At 73.4% G+C, this 12,158-nt stretch overlaps 2 protein-coding genes across 3 annotated transcripts in view; one reads left to right on the top strand and one right to left on the bottom strand.

Annotated features, from left to right (window-relative positions):
• The window catches only part of CDK5 (cyclin dependent kinase 5), a 228,042-nt gene extending 226,945 nt beyond the window's left edge, over window positions 1-1,097 (top strand). The window contains exons 11-13 of one of the 2 annotated variants that reach the window (XM_075144495.1): window positions 35-95; window positions 161-241; window positions 432-1,093. In XM_075144495.1, the coding sequence (XP_075000596.1) occupies window positions 35-95; window positions 161-241; window positions 432-518 (229 nt within the window). In that variant the 3' untranslated portion in view covers window positions 519-1,093. Of the gene's footprint in view, window positions 1-34; window positions 96-160; window positions 242-431 lie in introns of both variants that reach the window. The other variant, XM_075144496.1, reaches the window with a different exon arrangement.
• A 91-nt stretch (window positions 1,098-1,188) lies between these two features.
• ASIC3 (acid sensing ion channel subunit 3) lies at window positions 1,189-10,981 on the bottom strand. Its single transcript, XM_075144487.1, has 11 exons — window positions 10,418-10,981; window positions 5,354-5,504; window positions 5,152-5,279; window positions 4,144-4,294; window positions 3,989-4,045; window positions 3,419-3,572; window positions 2,945-3,036; window positions 2,798-2,877; window positions 2,634-2,705; window positions 2,300-2,352; window positions 1,189-1,600 (listed from the first exon to the last, which is right to left on the bottom strand). Exons 1-11 carry the CDS (start codon window positions 10,970-10,972, stop codon window positions 1,522-1,524), a joined length of 1,572 nt encoding a protein of 523 aa, XP_075000588.1. The 5' UTR covers window positions 10,973-10,981; the 3' UTR covers window positions 1,189-1,521.
• Window positions 10,982-12,158: the final 1,177 nt, after the last annotated feature.

The following is a 12,158-nucleotide window of genomic DNA, read 5'->3' as shown; positions in this document are numbered from 1 at the left end:
TGCAGCGGTGGCCCTTGACCGCTGCCATCCCCACGCTGCTGGGAACCCCCACAGAGGAGCAGTGGCCGGCCATGGCCAAGCTGCCGGACTACAAGGTGAGGTGCGGGCGGGGGGGCCGGGGCGGGGGGCGGGCGGCCGGGGCTCACCTCTCTGTCCCCAGCCCTACCCCATGTACCCCGCCACCACCTCCCTGGTCAACGTGGTGCCCAAGCTGAACGCGACCGGCCGGGACCTGCTGCAGGTGAGTGCTCTGCCCGTCCCTCCTGCCCGTCCCTCCTGCCCGCACCGTGGGGCTTCCCCGGGAGGGAGAGGGGTTTTGGCTTCTTGGGGTGGGTGCCCTCTGCCCTTGCAGCCCCACGCCTGGCTGGGGAGGCTGGGGGGGCCCGTAGCTTGCCCCCCTCGGCCTCACCTCCCGCCTCTCCTGCCCCCAGAACCTGCTGAAGTGCAACCCGGTGCAGCGGATATCGGCGGAGGAGGCTCTCCAGCACCCCTACTTCACAGACTTCTGCCCTCCCTAAGGACCCCCCGGCGCTGGCCCGGCCCCTCGTGGAGCTGGGGGGCAGCACCCGGCTCCTGGCACGCTCCCGGCAGCAGTGGGGAGGGGACAGCCCCACAGGGCAGCGGGGGGACGCCAGGTGAGGAGCGAGGTGCCAGCACCCCAGAACCACAGCCCCCCTCCCCCCCGTATTTATTAGGTTTTTAACCCAACGCCGCTCCAGTTCTGCCCCGGCTGCGGGGTGCTGGTGCAGCCCCCCCTGCCTGACCCCCCCAACCCCACGGCGGGGCTGGGGCTGCTGCCGGGGCTGGCTGAGAGCGCACGGAGCCCTCCCCGGGGCCACGGTGCTGGTGGAGGGGCAGGACCCTCCGGGACCAGGTGTGGGGACCCCAGTGGGGTGGGACCCCCCGCCCCTCCTCTCCCTGCTCCCCCCCGGCTCCTTCCCCGGCAGAGGAGGGGGTCCCGGGTGCCAGCTCCCGGGGGGCGGAGGGGCACCCCATTTCTTTTCTACCGTGCTGCTGTATGTGGGTGAATGTGCGTGTTTGTTACCTCCATAAAGAGCTTCCCCCTCCCCAGCGCCTGCCTCCTCCTTACTGCGGCACCAGGGACCCCCCGCCGCCCCCAGGCCCCCGCCGCGGGCCTGCCCTGCTCTGCACGGCCCCTGTCCCCCCCCAGCAGCACAGGAGCCGGGGCCTGGGGCAGGTCTTTAATGGGGCGGGGGGCCGCAGCGAGCGGGCGTCGCATGTACAGCGCAGCAGGGAGGGGCGCAAGCAGCACATGCAGGTACGCGGGAGCAGGGCTGGGGGGGCCCTGCCGCCCCCAGCCCCCCACTACCCCCTCGGGGGGTGGCCCAGAGCGAGGCACCTGGGTCCGGTGCCAGCCCCGCCGCCACGTGGGGTCCCCCAGTCCCCGCGGGGCAGAGCAGCAGGGCACCCAGGGCTGCTGCCAGCAGCCCCCCCAGGCCCCCCCGGCCCGGCCGGGGGGTGTGGGGCTGGGCCCTCAGCAGGCGAACTCCTCGAAGGCGCCTAGAGCCGGGTGACGAGGTAGCACGTTCGGGGCGAAGCTGAGACTGTCCGCGTGGCAGCGCAGGGGGTGACGGGCGCTCTGGGGACGGGGGGCGCGGCAGTTGGGGGCAGCCGGGGGCTCCATGCGGCTGCTCCCCGTGCCCCGGCCGCGCTGCAGCCACCGTCCTTGCCCCCCTGCGCCTGGCTGTGCTGGGGGGCTGTGCCCCCGCCCCACACACCCCTCGGGCTGCCCCAGCTCCCAGCTCTGCCACGGGAGCCCCCCCAGCTCTGGGGGGGGGCCCAGCGGGCACCCACTGCAGAGCAAGGCTGTCCCCGTCCCCCCTGTCCCCACGCGCAAGCCTCCCCCGGGACCGGGGCTCCCACAGAGACCTGGGGGGGTGGGGAGGGCCGTGGCCAGGGGGTGTAGGGGGGCCCGGGGCAGGGGGGGCCCGGGGGCCGCGGTGCTGGGGAGCGATGCATGAGGATGGGCGTGGAGCTGGCGGCGGGGCGGCCCCCACACACCGGCTCCGGGGATGATGCCAAGAAAAGCCTGGGATGGAGGGAGGGGGATGCAGACCCCCGGGGCCTGCCTGTAGGGGAACGGGGGGGTCCCTGCCCAGGGGGTCACAGCCCCCCCGAGGGGCGCGTGGCCGTGTCCTCCTCGCCCCTCACTGCACCCTGGCGAGGGACCCCCGTGACCCCCGTGGGGGGAGGCAGCCCCGTGGCTCCCCGTGCCGGCAATGCCGGGGCGGGGGCTCTGTGGGTGCTGCCCCCCCTCCCCGTCCCCCAGGATCTCTACCTGGGCCCCGGAGGGAGCGGGACAGCGGGGCTGCCCGGGACCGCTGGATGCTCCTGGCAGGCGGCGGGGGTGCAGGACGGACAGACGGACGGACAGAGAGGAGCGAATGAGCGCACGGGGTCCGAGCGGGAGACGGTGCCGGTCCCGGGGCGGGATGAGGCCGAGCAGCAGATGGGTGGGATGAGGTGCGAGGCCCCCCCTTGCCGGCTGTGCCAGGGGAGGGGGGACGGGGCGGCCGGGTCGCAGCCCGGGGGGTTGGGGGTGCTGGGGTGGGGGCAGCCCCTGGTGGGGCAGGGCTGGGTGGGCTGAGCCGCGGGGGCTGGGGGGGGGTTACCAGGGTGCTGCTGTCGCTCCTGGGGGTCCTCTTCTTCTCCTTGTAGAAGCTGACAAGTTTGTCCCGGAACACCTGGGGGAGACGGGTCAGAGTCCCCGGCTGCGGCCCCAAGCACCCTCCGGCCGTGGGGCAGCGCGGGGGGCCGGGGGGGGGCAGGCGCTCACCTCGTACAGGTAGTCGAAGATCTCCAGGATGGTGAGGAGGCTGGCGCCGATGAAGAGCCCCATCTGCCCCCCGATGTCGCCTGGGCAGGAGGGTGGTATTAGAGGGGGCTGCCCCCCAGGACCCCCCCAGGCCCCCCGGGCACTCACCCAGCAGCCCCGCCACCTCGTACGCCTTCTTCTGCTCAATCATCTCGTAGTTCAGGGCCTCAAAGAAGATGTCCAGGACCAGCACGTTGTCCCTGGGGAGGGGACAGACAGGTCCGGGACGGACGGACGAGCCATCAGGTGGCAACCCCAGCCGCGGGGGGCTGTGCTGTGCCGCGGTGTGCCAGTGGGACAGGGCAGAGGGGTCTGCCCTGTGCTGAGGTGGCACAAGGATGTACTGTGCCATGCCGTGCTGTGCCATGCTGTGCCATGCCGTGCCATGCCGCCTGGTTTTCCCTGTGCTGGGGCAGATTTGCACAGGGGAGTCAGTGCCATGCCATCGCGTGCTGTGCCGTGCCGTGCCAGTTCACGTATGCTGGGGGATGCCAGGTGCCCGTGCCGTGCCATGTCACGCCATCACGCCGTGCCGTGCCGTGCGCTGGCGGGGCCGTGGGTCAGCGCGGCGGCGGCACTCACGCGATGTACTGCTCCGTCTTGTTGAACTTCTTGGCCAGGTACCTGGCGGAGGCCTTGCTGGGGATCTTCACCATGGAGAGCTCCTTGCCGTAGCGCACCATGGCGCAGGGCGTGCGGCAGGCGCAGTACTCGCTGTCCTTCTTCACCAGGAAGTCTGGGGGGGGCGCGGGTGGGACGGGGACCACGGGGACTGCGTGGCCGTGACCCCCCGCCCGCACTGGGGATCAGGCGGCTCCGAGGACGGAGCCCAGGCCCCGGCCAAAGCCCGGGTGGTGCTGGGTGCCGACGGCACGGGACGAGCATGCCACGATCGCTGCCGGCAGCACACGAGCGGGGAGCCCGGACCTGCATGTCTGGGGTCTGAGCAGCAGGGACAGCAGTGACCCCCCAGCGAGGGCTTGGGGACACCGGCGCCACGTTCACAGTGCAGCTGGGGGGGGCAAGGGTCCTGGGGGGCGAGTCTGGGGGTGTCTGGTGATGGTGGCCCCCAGGGCCAGTCCCTGGGCTGGGCCGAAGACACCAGAGGCGGCGGGGCGGGGGCGATGGCGGGGGGCTGCCCCCGGTACGTACCCAGCGCGGGGTCGGCGCACTCCTTGTACTGCTCCGGGGTGCAGACATTGGCGTTGCCTGCGGGGGAAGCGGCAGTCGCAGGGGCAGGGGGGGTCTCCCCACCACCCCGCCCCCGTGGCGGCTGCCTCCCGTCCCCGTCCCCGTCCCCGTCTCACCCGGCATGTGCACCATGCGGCAGTTGCAGTTCTCGGCCAGGTAGCGGGTCTCGCAGTCCAGGCGGCAGGCGGTGATGCTGTAGTCGGTGAAGAAGTCGGACTCGATGGGGGTGGCCTTGCAGTCCCCCCAGGGCGGGGGCAGGTACACCAGCTGCCGGCCGCGGCTAAGGAAAACACGGCGTCCCCAGCCCACGCCGCCTGCCCCCCAGCCCACGCCGCCTGCCCCCCAGCCCACCGTGGTGCCCGGTCCCTCAGGCAGCGCTCGTCCCACACAGCCAGTGCCAGGGGCTCACACCACCCTGGAGACCCCCGCGCCCACCCCTGCCCCTCCTCGCCGAGCACGAGGACAGGCGTCGGGGCTGGCGTCCCCCGCAGCTGGCACAGCAGCGGGAGGGAAGGGGCTGGGCAAGGGCCGGCACGCGGCCCCGGCCGGGAGCACGTGGGAGCCAGATGTGACGGGGGGGTCGGCACGGACCCCTGCACTCCCCGCGGTGGGCAGCACCCAGAGGGGCCGTGCCGCGGACAGTGCAGGATGTGTGCTTGGCGAGGGAGCGGCGGGGCCTGGCAGGGAGCCCGCAGGTGCCAAGGGCCACGCTCCCACTGCCGCCGCGCTCCCTGCCGCCCGCGCCGTGAGTGCCAGCACACATGGAGACACCCACTCGAGACACCTAAATTTAGGTGTCTGGCTGCGCAAGCTGGATGCCGCCCCTGCCGACAGTCTGTTCGGCAGGAGGCTGGGGGTCGCTGCCGGGAGCCGGTGCCGGCGGTGGGAGCGAGCGGTCCCAGCGTGGAGCTGCCCCACACCATGCCGCGGTGCTCCTGGCTGTCGCGGTGGCGTTGCTGCTGCACTGGTGGTGCCGTACCTGCCGTGTGGCACGGCTCGGCACGGGACATCCCTGCGGGGACGGCTGCGGCTGCGCCAGGACTGCCCGAGCCCTGGGGGAGGGCCGCACCCCTGCAGCCCCCGCAGCCCCCTCCGCGCGCCGCCCGGGCATTGCGGCCGGATACCCGCTGCTGCTGGCAGGACACGAAGGTCTGGAAGCCGGGCGCCACGCCAAAGCCCAGCTGGTCGATGAAGGGGGGCTCGTCCTGGCTGTGGATCTGCACCTTCACCCCCGCCTCGTAGGAGGTCTCGTCTGCAAGGCAGGGAGGGCGTCGGGGGCGCGGGGCGGCAGCCGTGGCACGGGCAGGGCTGTGGGGGGGCCCTCACCCGTGTCCCCCCAGACGGGCAGGTATTCCTCCTGCTGCACGTTGAGCATCAGCTCCAGGCCGTTCCCCGCGCCGCCCTGCAGCGTGGTCAGCACCTCCCGGCCCGGCCCCCCCGAGTTGAAGGTGTAGCACTTGCCGAGGCGGGTGAAGATCTGCGGGGACAGGGCAGGACCCTCAGCACCCACCGCGGGGCCACCCGCCGGACAGCGGCGTTTGGGGGGCTGGGGGACGGGAGCTGGGCTCCTGCCTGCCCGGCACCCACCAAGCAGGGTTGGGGGGGTAGCGGCCGGGGACGCCGCACAGCCCCGGTGCAGGATCCCAGTGCCCCACAGGACCCAGTGCAGGACCCCTGTGCCCCCAGTGCAGGATCCCAGCATCCCACAGGACCCAGTGCAGGATCCCAGCACCCCCAGTGCAGGATCCCAGTGCCCCACAGGACCCAGTGCAGGACCACTGTGCCCCCAGTGCAGGACCACTGTGCCCCCAGTGCAGGATCCCAGCATCCCACAGGACCCAGTGCAGGATCCCAGCACCCCCAGTGCAGGATCCCAGTGCCCCACAGGACCCAGTGCAGGATCCCTGTGCCCCACAGGACCCAGTGCAGGATCCCAGCGTCCCATGGGACCCAGTGCAGGATCCCTGTGCCCCACGGGACCCAGTGCAGGATCCCAGCGTCCCATGGGACCCAGTGCAGGATCCCAGTGCCCCATCAGTCCATACACAGGGAAGAGACTGGTGCATCCATCCCTTCCCCTCTGGGACCAGCATGGGGCTGCGGATGGGGCCGTGGGGCCTGTCCCTGCCCCAGCGTGGCGTCCTCGGCTCTGCCGGGTCCCGACAGCCCAGGGGTCCCGACGGCCCTGCGGGACCCCTGCCCCATGTCCTGCCCCAGCACAGGACCTCACTGCGGCAGAGGGACGGTCCCTCCCCAGCCCTGGCCAGGCGGGATGCGGGACCCCGACCCCTGGGAAGGCGCTCACAGGGACCCACCTCTTCCCACAGCCCCCCAGCACGGAGAAAGCCCCCACTGGCCTCCGCGGCCGCTTCACAGCGAGCACAGACGTGCAGCTGCAGCCCCACGTCCCCCGTGACTCCCCGTCTCCACCACGCTGCCCCGCGGCCCCACGTCCCCCCGTGGGTGCAGGGTGGAGAAGAGGAGCCGTCCTGGGGCAGCGCGGGGGGAGCTTTGCCAAGCGCCTGGGGCTGGGGGACAGGGGCGTGGGCAGGCGCCGTGCCCCCACCCCCCGTCGCCCTACAGCCTGTGCACCCCACGGCCCCAAAACCTGCTCAGCCCTGGGCTCCTGCCCAAGCCCTACCCAGGGCAGAGCCAGCCGGGGCCGGGGCTGCTGTGGGTCCTGCCCGGGGCAGAGCCAGCCGTGGCCGGGGCTGTGGCAGCGGCCACGGCGGTGGCGGCGGCACTCACGGTGGTGAAGTTCTTGGGGCCGCAGTCCCGGCTGCAGAAGCGGCAGCGCAGCAGCATCTCGTGGATGGGGTGCCCGGCGCGCTGGTAGAAGGCGCCCAGGCCGTAGCTCTCGCTGGGGAAGAAGCCGGCGAGGGCGGGGGGCCGCCCCAGCGCCCGCAGGTAGCGGGGCAAATCCTCCCTCCCCACCGCCAGCGGCTGCCTGCCCAGCCGGAACAGGTCGTAGGGGGTGAGCTGGGAGCGCCGGACGCGGTTGTAGTTGCAGAGGGTGACGGCGGGGAAGACAAGGACGCGGCTCTCCGCCTCATCCAGCACGGTGACGGGGGGGTACGCGGCGTAGTGCCGGACCCACTCCCCGCCTGCAGCAGGAAGGCGCCCAGCGAGGCCAGGAAGGCGCCGGCCCAGAGCAGGCGGCGCGGCGCCGCGGGGCAGAGATGCGCCCCAGCCCGTGCAGCGTGCAGGAGCGGGCGAAGGCCGCCAGGCCGGCCGCCCCCCGCGCCCCCACGCCTGGTCCCGGCGGCTCGGCAGCCATGGCGGCCCGTCCTGCCCCGCGCTGCCGCGGCTCTGCAGGGGGATTGGGTTTCAGCACGGCTCCGGGGGGACTGGGGCTGCGTGGGGACACGTGGGGCTGTGTGGGGACACGTGAGCGGGGACGGCGCAAGCCAGGATGGCGACGGGGACCAGGGCTTGGCTTAGCCACGGCGGCAGAGGCCATCATCCCCACCAGGACCTGGGAGCCTGCCCCGTGCCAGCGATCCCAGAGCCCCCAGGGACCAGCTCCCACAGCCAGGGCCCCCAGGGCCCCCAGGGCCCCAGGGACCAGCACCCGGGGGCAGAGACCCTGCCCAGAGCCCCCGGCGTGACCCTGAGCTGAACAAGGCCGAGCCGCCCCCCCGCCCCCCCCGCCCCCCAGTCCCCTTCCCCACCAGGTGTGCGGCACTTCCCACCCCGCAGCCAAAGCCCCCCAGTCCCAGAGACAGAGCAGCCCCCCCAGACCCCCGACCTCCCCTCCCTGGGGGAGAGCCCCATCCCCCGCAGGGGCCCATGGCCCCCACCCCACGGAGGGGCTGCCCCGGGGCCAGGGTGGTGGCCCAGGGGGGCCGTAACTGCCCCGTGGGGTCAGGGCCCCCTGCTATGGGGTGTCCCCCCGTCCTGCCCCACGGGGGGGGTGCGCTGCTGTGGCAACGGGCTGCTCCCAAAGAGGGGAGCCGTCACCATAGCAACACGCTGCCCAAGGAAGAAGGGGGGGCGGCTGCCATGGCAACGGCTGCCCGGCACAGGGATGTGCTGGGGCCCGGCGGCTGGGGGGGACTGGGGGGACACTGGGATAGGGACAGGGATGGGGACACAGCCCCGGCACTGCCAGCCCTCCTGGTCCCCACACTTGGGGTGACCCACCATCGGGCCCCCCCGGCCCCGCACCCCAGGGACCTGCTGTCCCTGCACCCCGGGAATCCCCTGGCCCCGCACCCAGCACCCTCCTGTCCCTGCATCCAGCACCCTCCTGGCCCCACACCCTGGGGCCGTGCTGGCCCCGAGCACTCCCGGCTAGCCCCATCCCTGCCGGCCCTGGGGGGCACAGGCCCAGCCCGGATGGCCCTTGCTTTGGACACTCGCCACGTGCCCGGGGACCCCAGGGACCCCAGGGACAGGGCTGGGACAGTGCACAGCCGGCCCCTCCGTCCCAGGCACGGGCTGGGAGGGCCGGCAGCCCCGGAGCCCACTGCCGCCGGACAGGACACAGCGCCGGGAGCTGCCGGCTCAGCGCCGAGGCCCAGGGCAGAGGATCATAATCTGTGGCTAAGCCCGGCGCTAGCTCTGTATTTTTAGCCGGCAAAGTTGCAGTGGGTGCAGCCCGGGGCCGGGCTGAGCCGGGGCAGGGCAGCCCCGTGGCAGGGCTGCGTGTGCCGGGGCTGCCGCGGCTGCTCAGGCAGAAGTTTCTCGCTGCCCGTCAGAGACGAGGCGGCAGCGGGGCCAGTTGTGCGGCACGCGGGGGCAGAGCCCGACGCTCCCGGCGGCGCCCGCGAGCCCAGGGGCAGTGGGAGCAGCAAAGCACGCGCGCGCCCCCTGAGACCCTTGGCACAGGAACGGAGTCGGGCGCCCGCGCACCCCTGGGGCAGGCACCGGCCCCGCAAGCTGGTGGCACGCCGGGGCCCCGGCAGCTCAGCCACGCTCCCCGGAGAGGCGTTGGCTTCCGGGCTGCAGCGAGCCACCGCCATGCAGCGCATGCCACCGGGGGTCCTGCCCTGGGGACCCTCAACCCTCCCGCTGCACGTCCCAGCCCTCGACCCCGGGGACTGCTGCCGCCGGTTGGCCCTGCTGCAGGGGCACCGGCAGAGCTGCTCCGGCAAAGGGCGCAGGGGAGGCAGAGCTGCCAAAAGGGATTCTGTTGAACTGACCTCCCAAGGAAAATTAATTTCGCACATTAAGAGACTTAAGCTGATGGTAATTGCTGTTGTGATAGCACGGCCGAGCCCACGGTGACGGCGATGGGGACTGAGCAGAGCCGTGCACAGCAGGCACAGGCTGCCCCGCTCCCACAGCACGCTGCTCCCCCAGCGCTGCCGCAGCGCAAAGGACGCGCCTGCCCTGCCCGTGCCACCGCCCCTGCCCGTCCTGCCCCACGCCACCAGCCCTGCCCATGCCATCGCCTCTGCCTGTCCTGCCCCACGCCACCAGCCCTGCCCAGGCAGGCACTGCCCCAGGCGGGTCTCGCAGGACCCGGCGCAGGCTGCCCGCAGCCAAGGTTTGCCAGGGGGAGCCGAGCGCTGTGTCGGGGGTCCCCGTGCCCACCTGGGGCTGCATGGGGCAGGGAGGGCACCTCCTCCCGCAGCTGCCCCACTACCCAGAGCAGCCCACGTCTGCGCAGGGATATGGCAGCCCTGCTCCCCCCTGCCACGCTCCGGCAGCTGCCTGCACGCTGGCACGCCGCTGGGGCATGGTGTGGTGGGAGCACACGGGCACCAGCGATTCCCTGGGCTTGGAGAAGAGCGGGCACAGCCCCAGGAGCAGCAGGGGTGCTGGGAGCAGCACCGGGACTGCGTGCCCATGGGCTGCGGGGGTCAGCTCTGGCACATGGGACCCCCGCCCGCGCCGGGGCAGGCTGCGCGGAGGAGCCGCAGGCGTGGGAGCCTGTGTGCAAACACAGCCCGGGGGAAGCGGCTGCTGCTGCTGGTGCCCGGGCGGCATCTGGGGCCGGCGCGGGGGGAGCGGGGCCGTGGGAAGTACCTGCCAGCATCCCGTACCCATGGGCGCCCCGTGCCCGAGTGCCTGCATGCAGGCAGAGCTGCCCAGCCCGGTGCAGGGCCCCCAGCACAGCACAGCTCCAGCCTGGGCGCTGTTCCCAGCCGCCTGGCACCCCTGCGGCGAGCCCGGGGTGGGGGCACCCCAGGCTGGCACCCAACCACCTGGGACGGTGCGCACGGGCTGACGCGCTGCGGGCAGTGGGGCGCACCAGTGGGACGGCTGCGGGTCGGGAGAAGGGGCTCACCCATCGGTGCCGCGGCAGTCCCAGCGCGCTGGTGCCCGACCCCAGTGGGACGCCCGCAGCCGCTCACGGTCCCTGGGGGTGCGCAGGCACCCCATCCCCAGCAGCACCCTCTCCTCCGTCCAGGCACCTGCACGCACCCCGGGGCCGGCACTCACCACGGTGAAGTTGCGGGCGGTGCAGTTGGCGCCGCGGAAGGAGCACTGCAGCAGCATGTCGGTCAGGTCATGGCCGGTGCGGTTGTAGAACTCGGCCATGCTGAAGGGCTTCGCCTTGAAGTTCTTGAAGTTGGCCTTGTCGCGCAGGGCGGCCAGGACGTGGGGCTCGGCCAGCTGCGGGTTGCTGATCTCGTAGCGGTCGTTGAGCAGCGCCAGCAGCTCGCCCACGTGGTACATGTCGTTGCGGGTGATCTTGGAGAAGCGGAACTCGTTGAGGTTGCAGATGGTGATGGCCGGGAAGGTGAGGTTGTGGGCGGCCACCTCGTCCAGCTTGGTGACGTGCGGGTAGGTGAGGAAGTAGGCGACGCGCTCGGCGCAGACCAGCAGCAGCAGCCCCAGCGAGCCCAGGAAGAAGGCGCCCCACAGCACGCGGCGCAGCGACACGGCCCCGTAGGCGAAGACGTGGCTGATGCCGTGCAGCGAGGAGCTGTGGGCGAAGGCCCGCAGGCTGGAGAGCCCCTCGCCCTCCCCGCTGCCCTCCGAGCCCGCCCTCATCCTGCCGCCGGGCCCCCGCGCTCCCCGCCGCCCTCAGCCCCCCCGCGCCCCCGGCCGCCCCCGGCCCATCGCCGCGCCGGGCTCAGGGTGCTGCGGGCAGGCAGGGGAGGCAGGGGAGGGGAGGGGAGGGGAGGGCAGGCAGGGGAGGGCAGGGTAAGGTAGGGGAAGGCAGGGCTCGGCAGGCTGGGCAGAGCAGGCAGGGCAGGGTAAGGCAGGGCAGGCAGGGCAGGGCGGGCAGGGCAGGACCGGCCGCTCCCCCCACCGCTGCCGGTGCCGCCCGGCCGGTGCCGTCGGCCAGCGCAGCCCCGGCCCCGGCCCCGGCCCCGGCCCCAGCTCAGCTCCGCTCCCGCTCCCGCCGCCGCCGCCGCGGCGCAGCCGCTGCCGGTCTGCGGCCGCCCCCCGCCCCCGCCCCTCCCGCGGCGGCTCCACCCGCCGCCGCCCCCCGGCGAGCACGGGCGGGACTAGGGTACGGGGGGGAGGGAGGGCAGCAGTGCCGGGGGGTCCCCGCGGGGTCCCCCCTCGGGCCGTGACCCCCCAGCCCCAGCCTGGTGGCCCCTGGGGCAGGGGACACGCAGCGAGTGACACCGAGATGGAGACTGGCACAGCCACCTGCCCCGGCGGATCCCCACCCCGGGGGGTCATACAGGAGACACCCCACCCCGGGGGGCGACGCAGGGGTCCCCCGCCCCGGGGAGCGACGCAGGGGATCCCTCCACCCAGGGGAGTGACACAGGGGTCCCCCGATCCTGGGAGGTCACACAAGGGGTCCCTCCACTCCAGGGGATGACGCAGGGGACCCCCACCCCAGGGAGCGACACAGGGGTGCCCACACCCCAGGGGGGCCACGCAGCGGTCCCCCACCCCGGGGGGAGACACAGAGGTTCCTCACCCCGGGGGGAGACACAGGGGACCCCCCCCATCCCGGGGGGAGACACAGGGGACCCCCATTTTGGGGGGTCATGCAGGGGTCTCCCCATCCCAGGGGGAGATACAGAGGTCCCCCACCCGGGGGGCAACGCAGGGGTCCCCACCCCGGGGGCGGGGGGTGACACAGGGGAACCCTAACCCTAGAGAGTGATGGAGGGGTCCCCCGACCCCGGGGGGTCACACAGGGCTCCCCCCATCCCAGGGGGGGACGCAGAGTTCCCCCACTCCGGAGGCCAACACAGGGGTCCCTCACCCCGGG

The sequence above is a fragment of the Calonectris borealis genome, chromosome 2 (genome assembly GCF_964195595.1).
Source record: "Calonectris borealis chromosome 2, bCalBor7.hap1.2, whole genome shotgun sequence".
In the NCBI taxonomy this organism is placed as follows: domain Eukaryota; kingdom Metazoa; phylum Chordata; class Aves; order Procellariiformes; family Procellariidae; genus Calonectris; species Calonectris borealis.
This window is presented reverse-complemented; position numbering and strand designations above follow the sequence as displayed.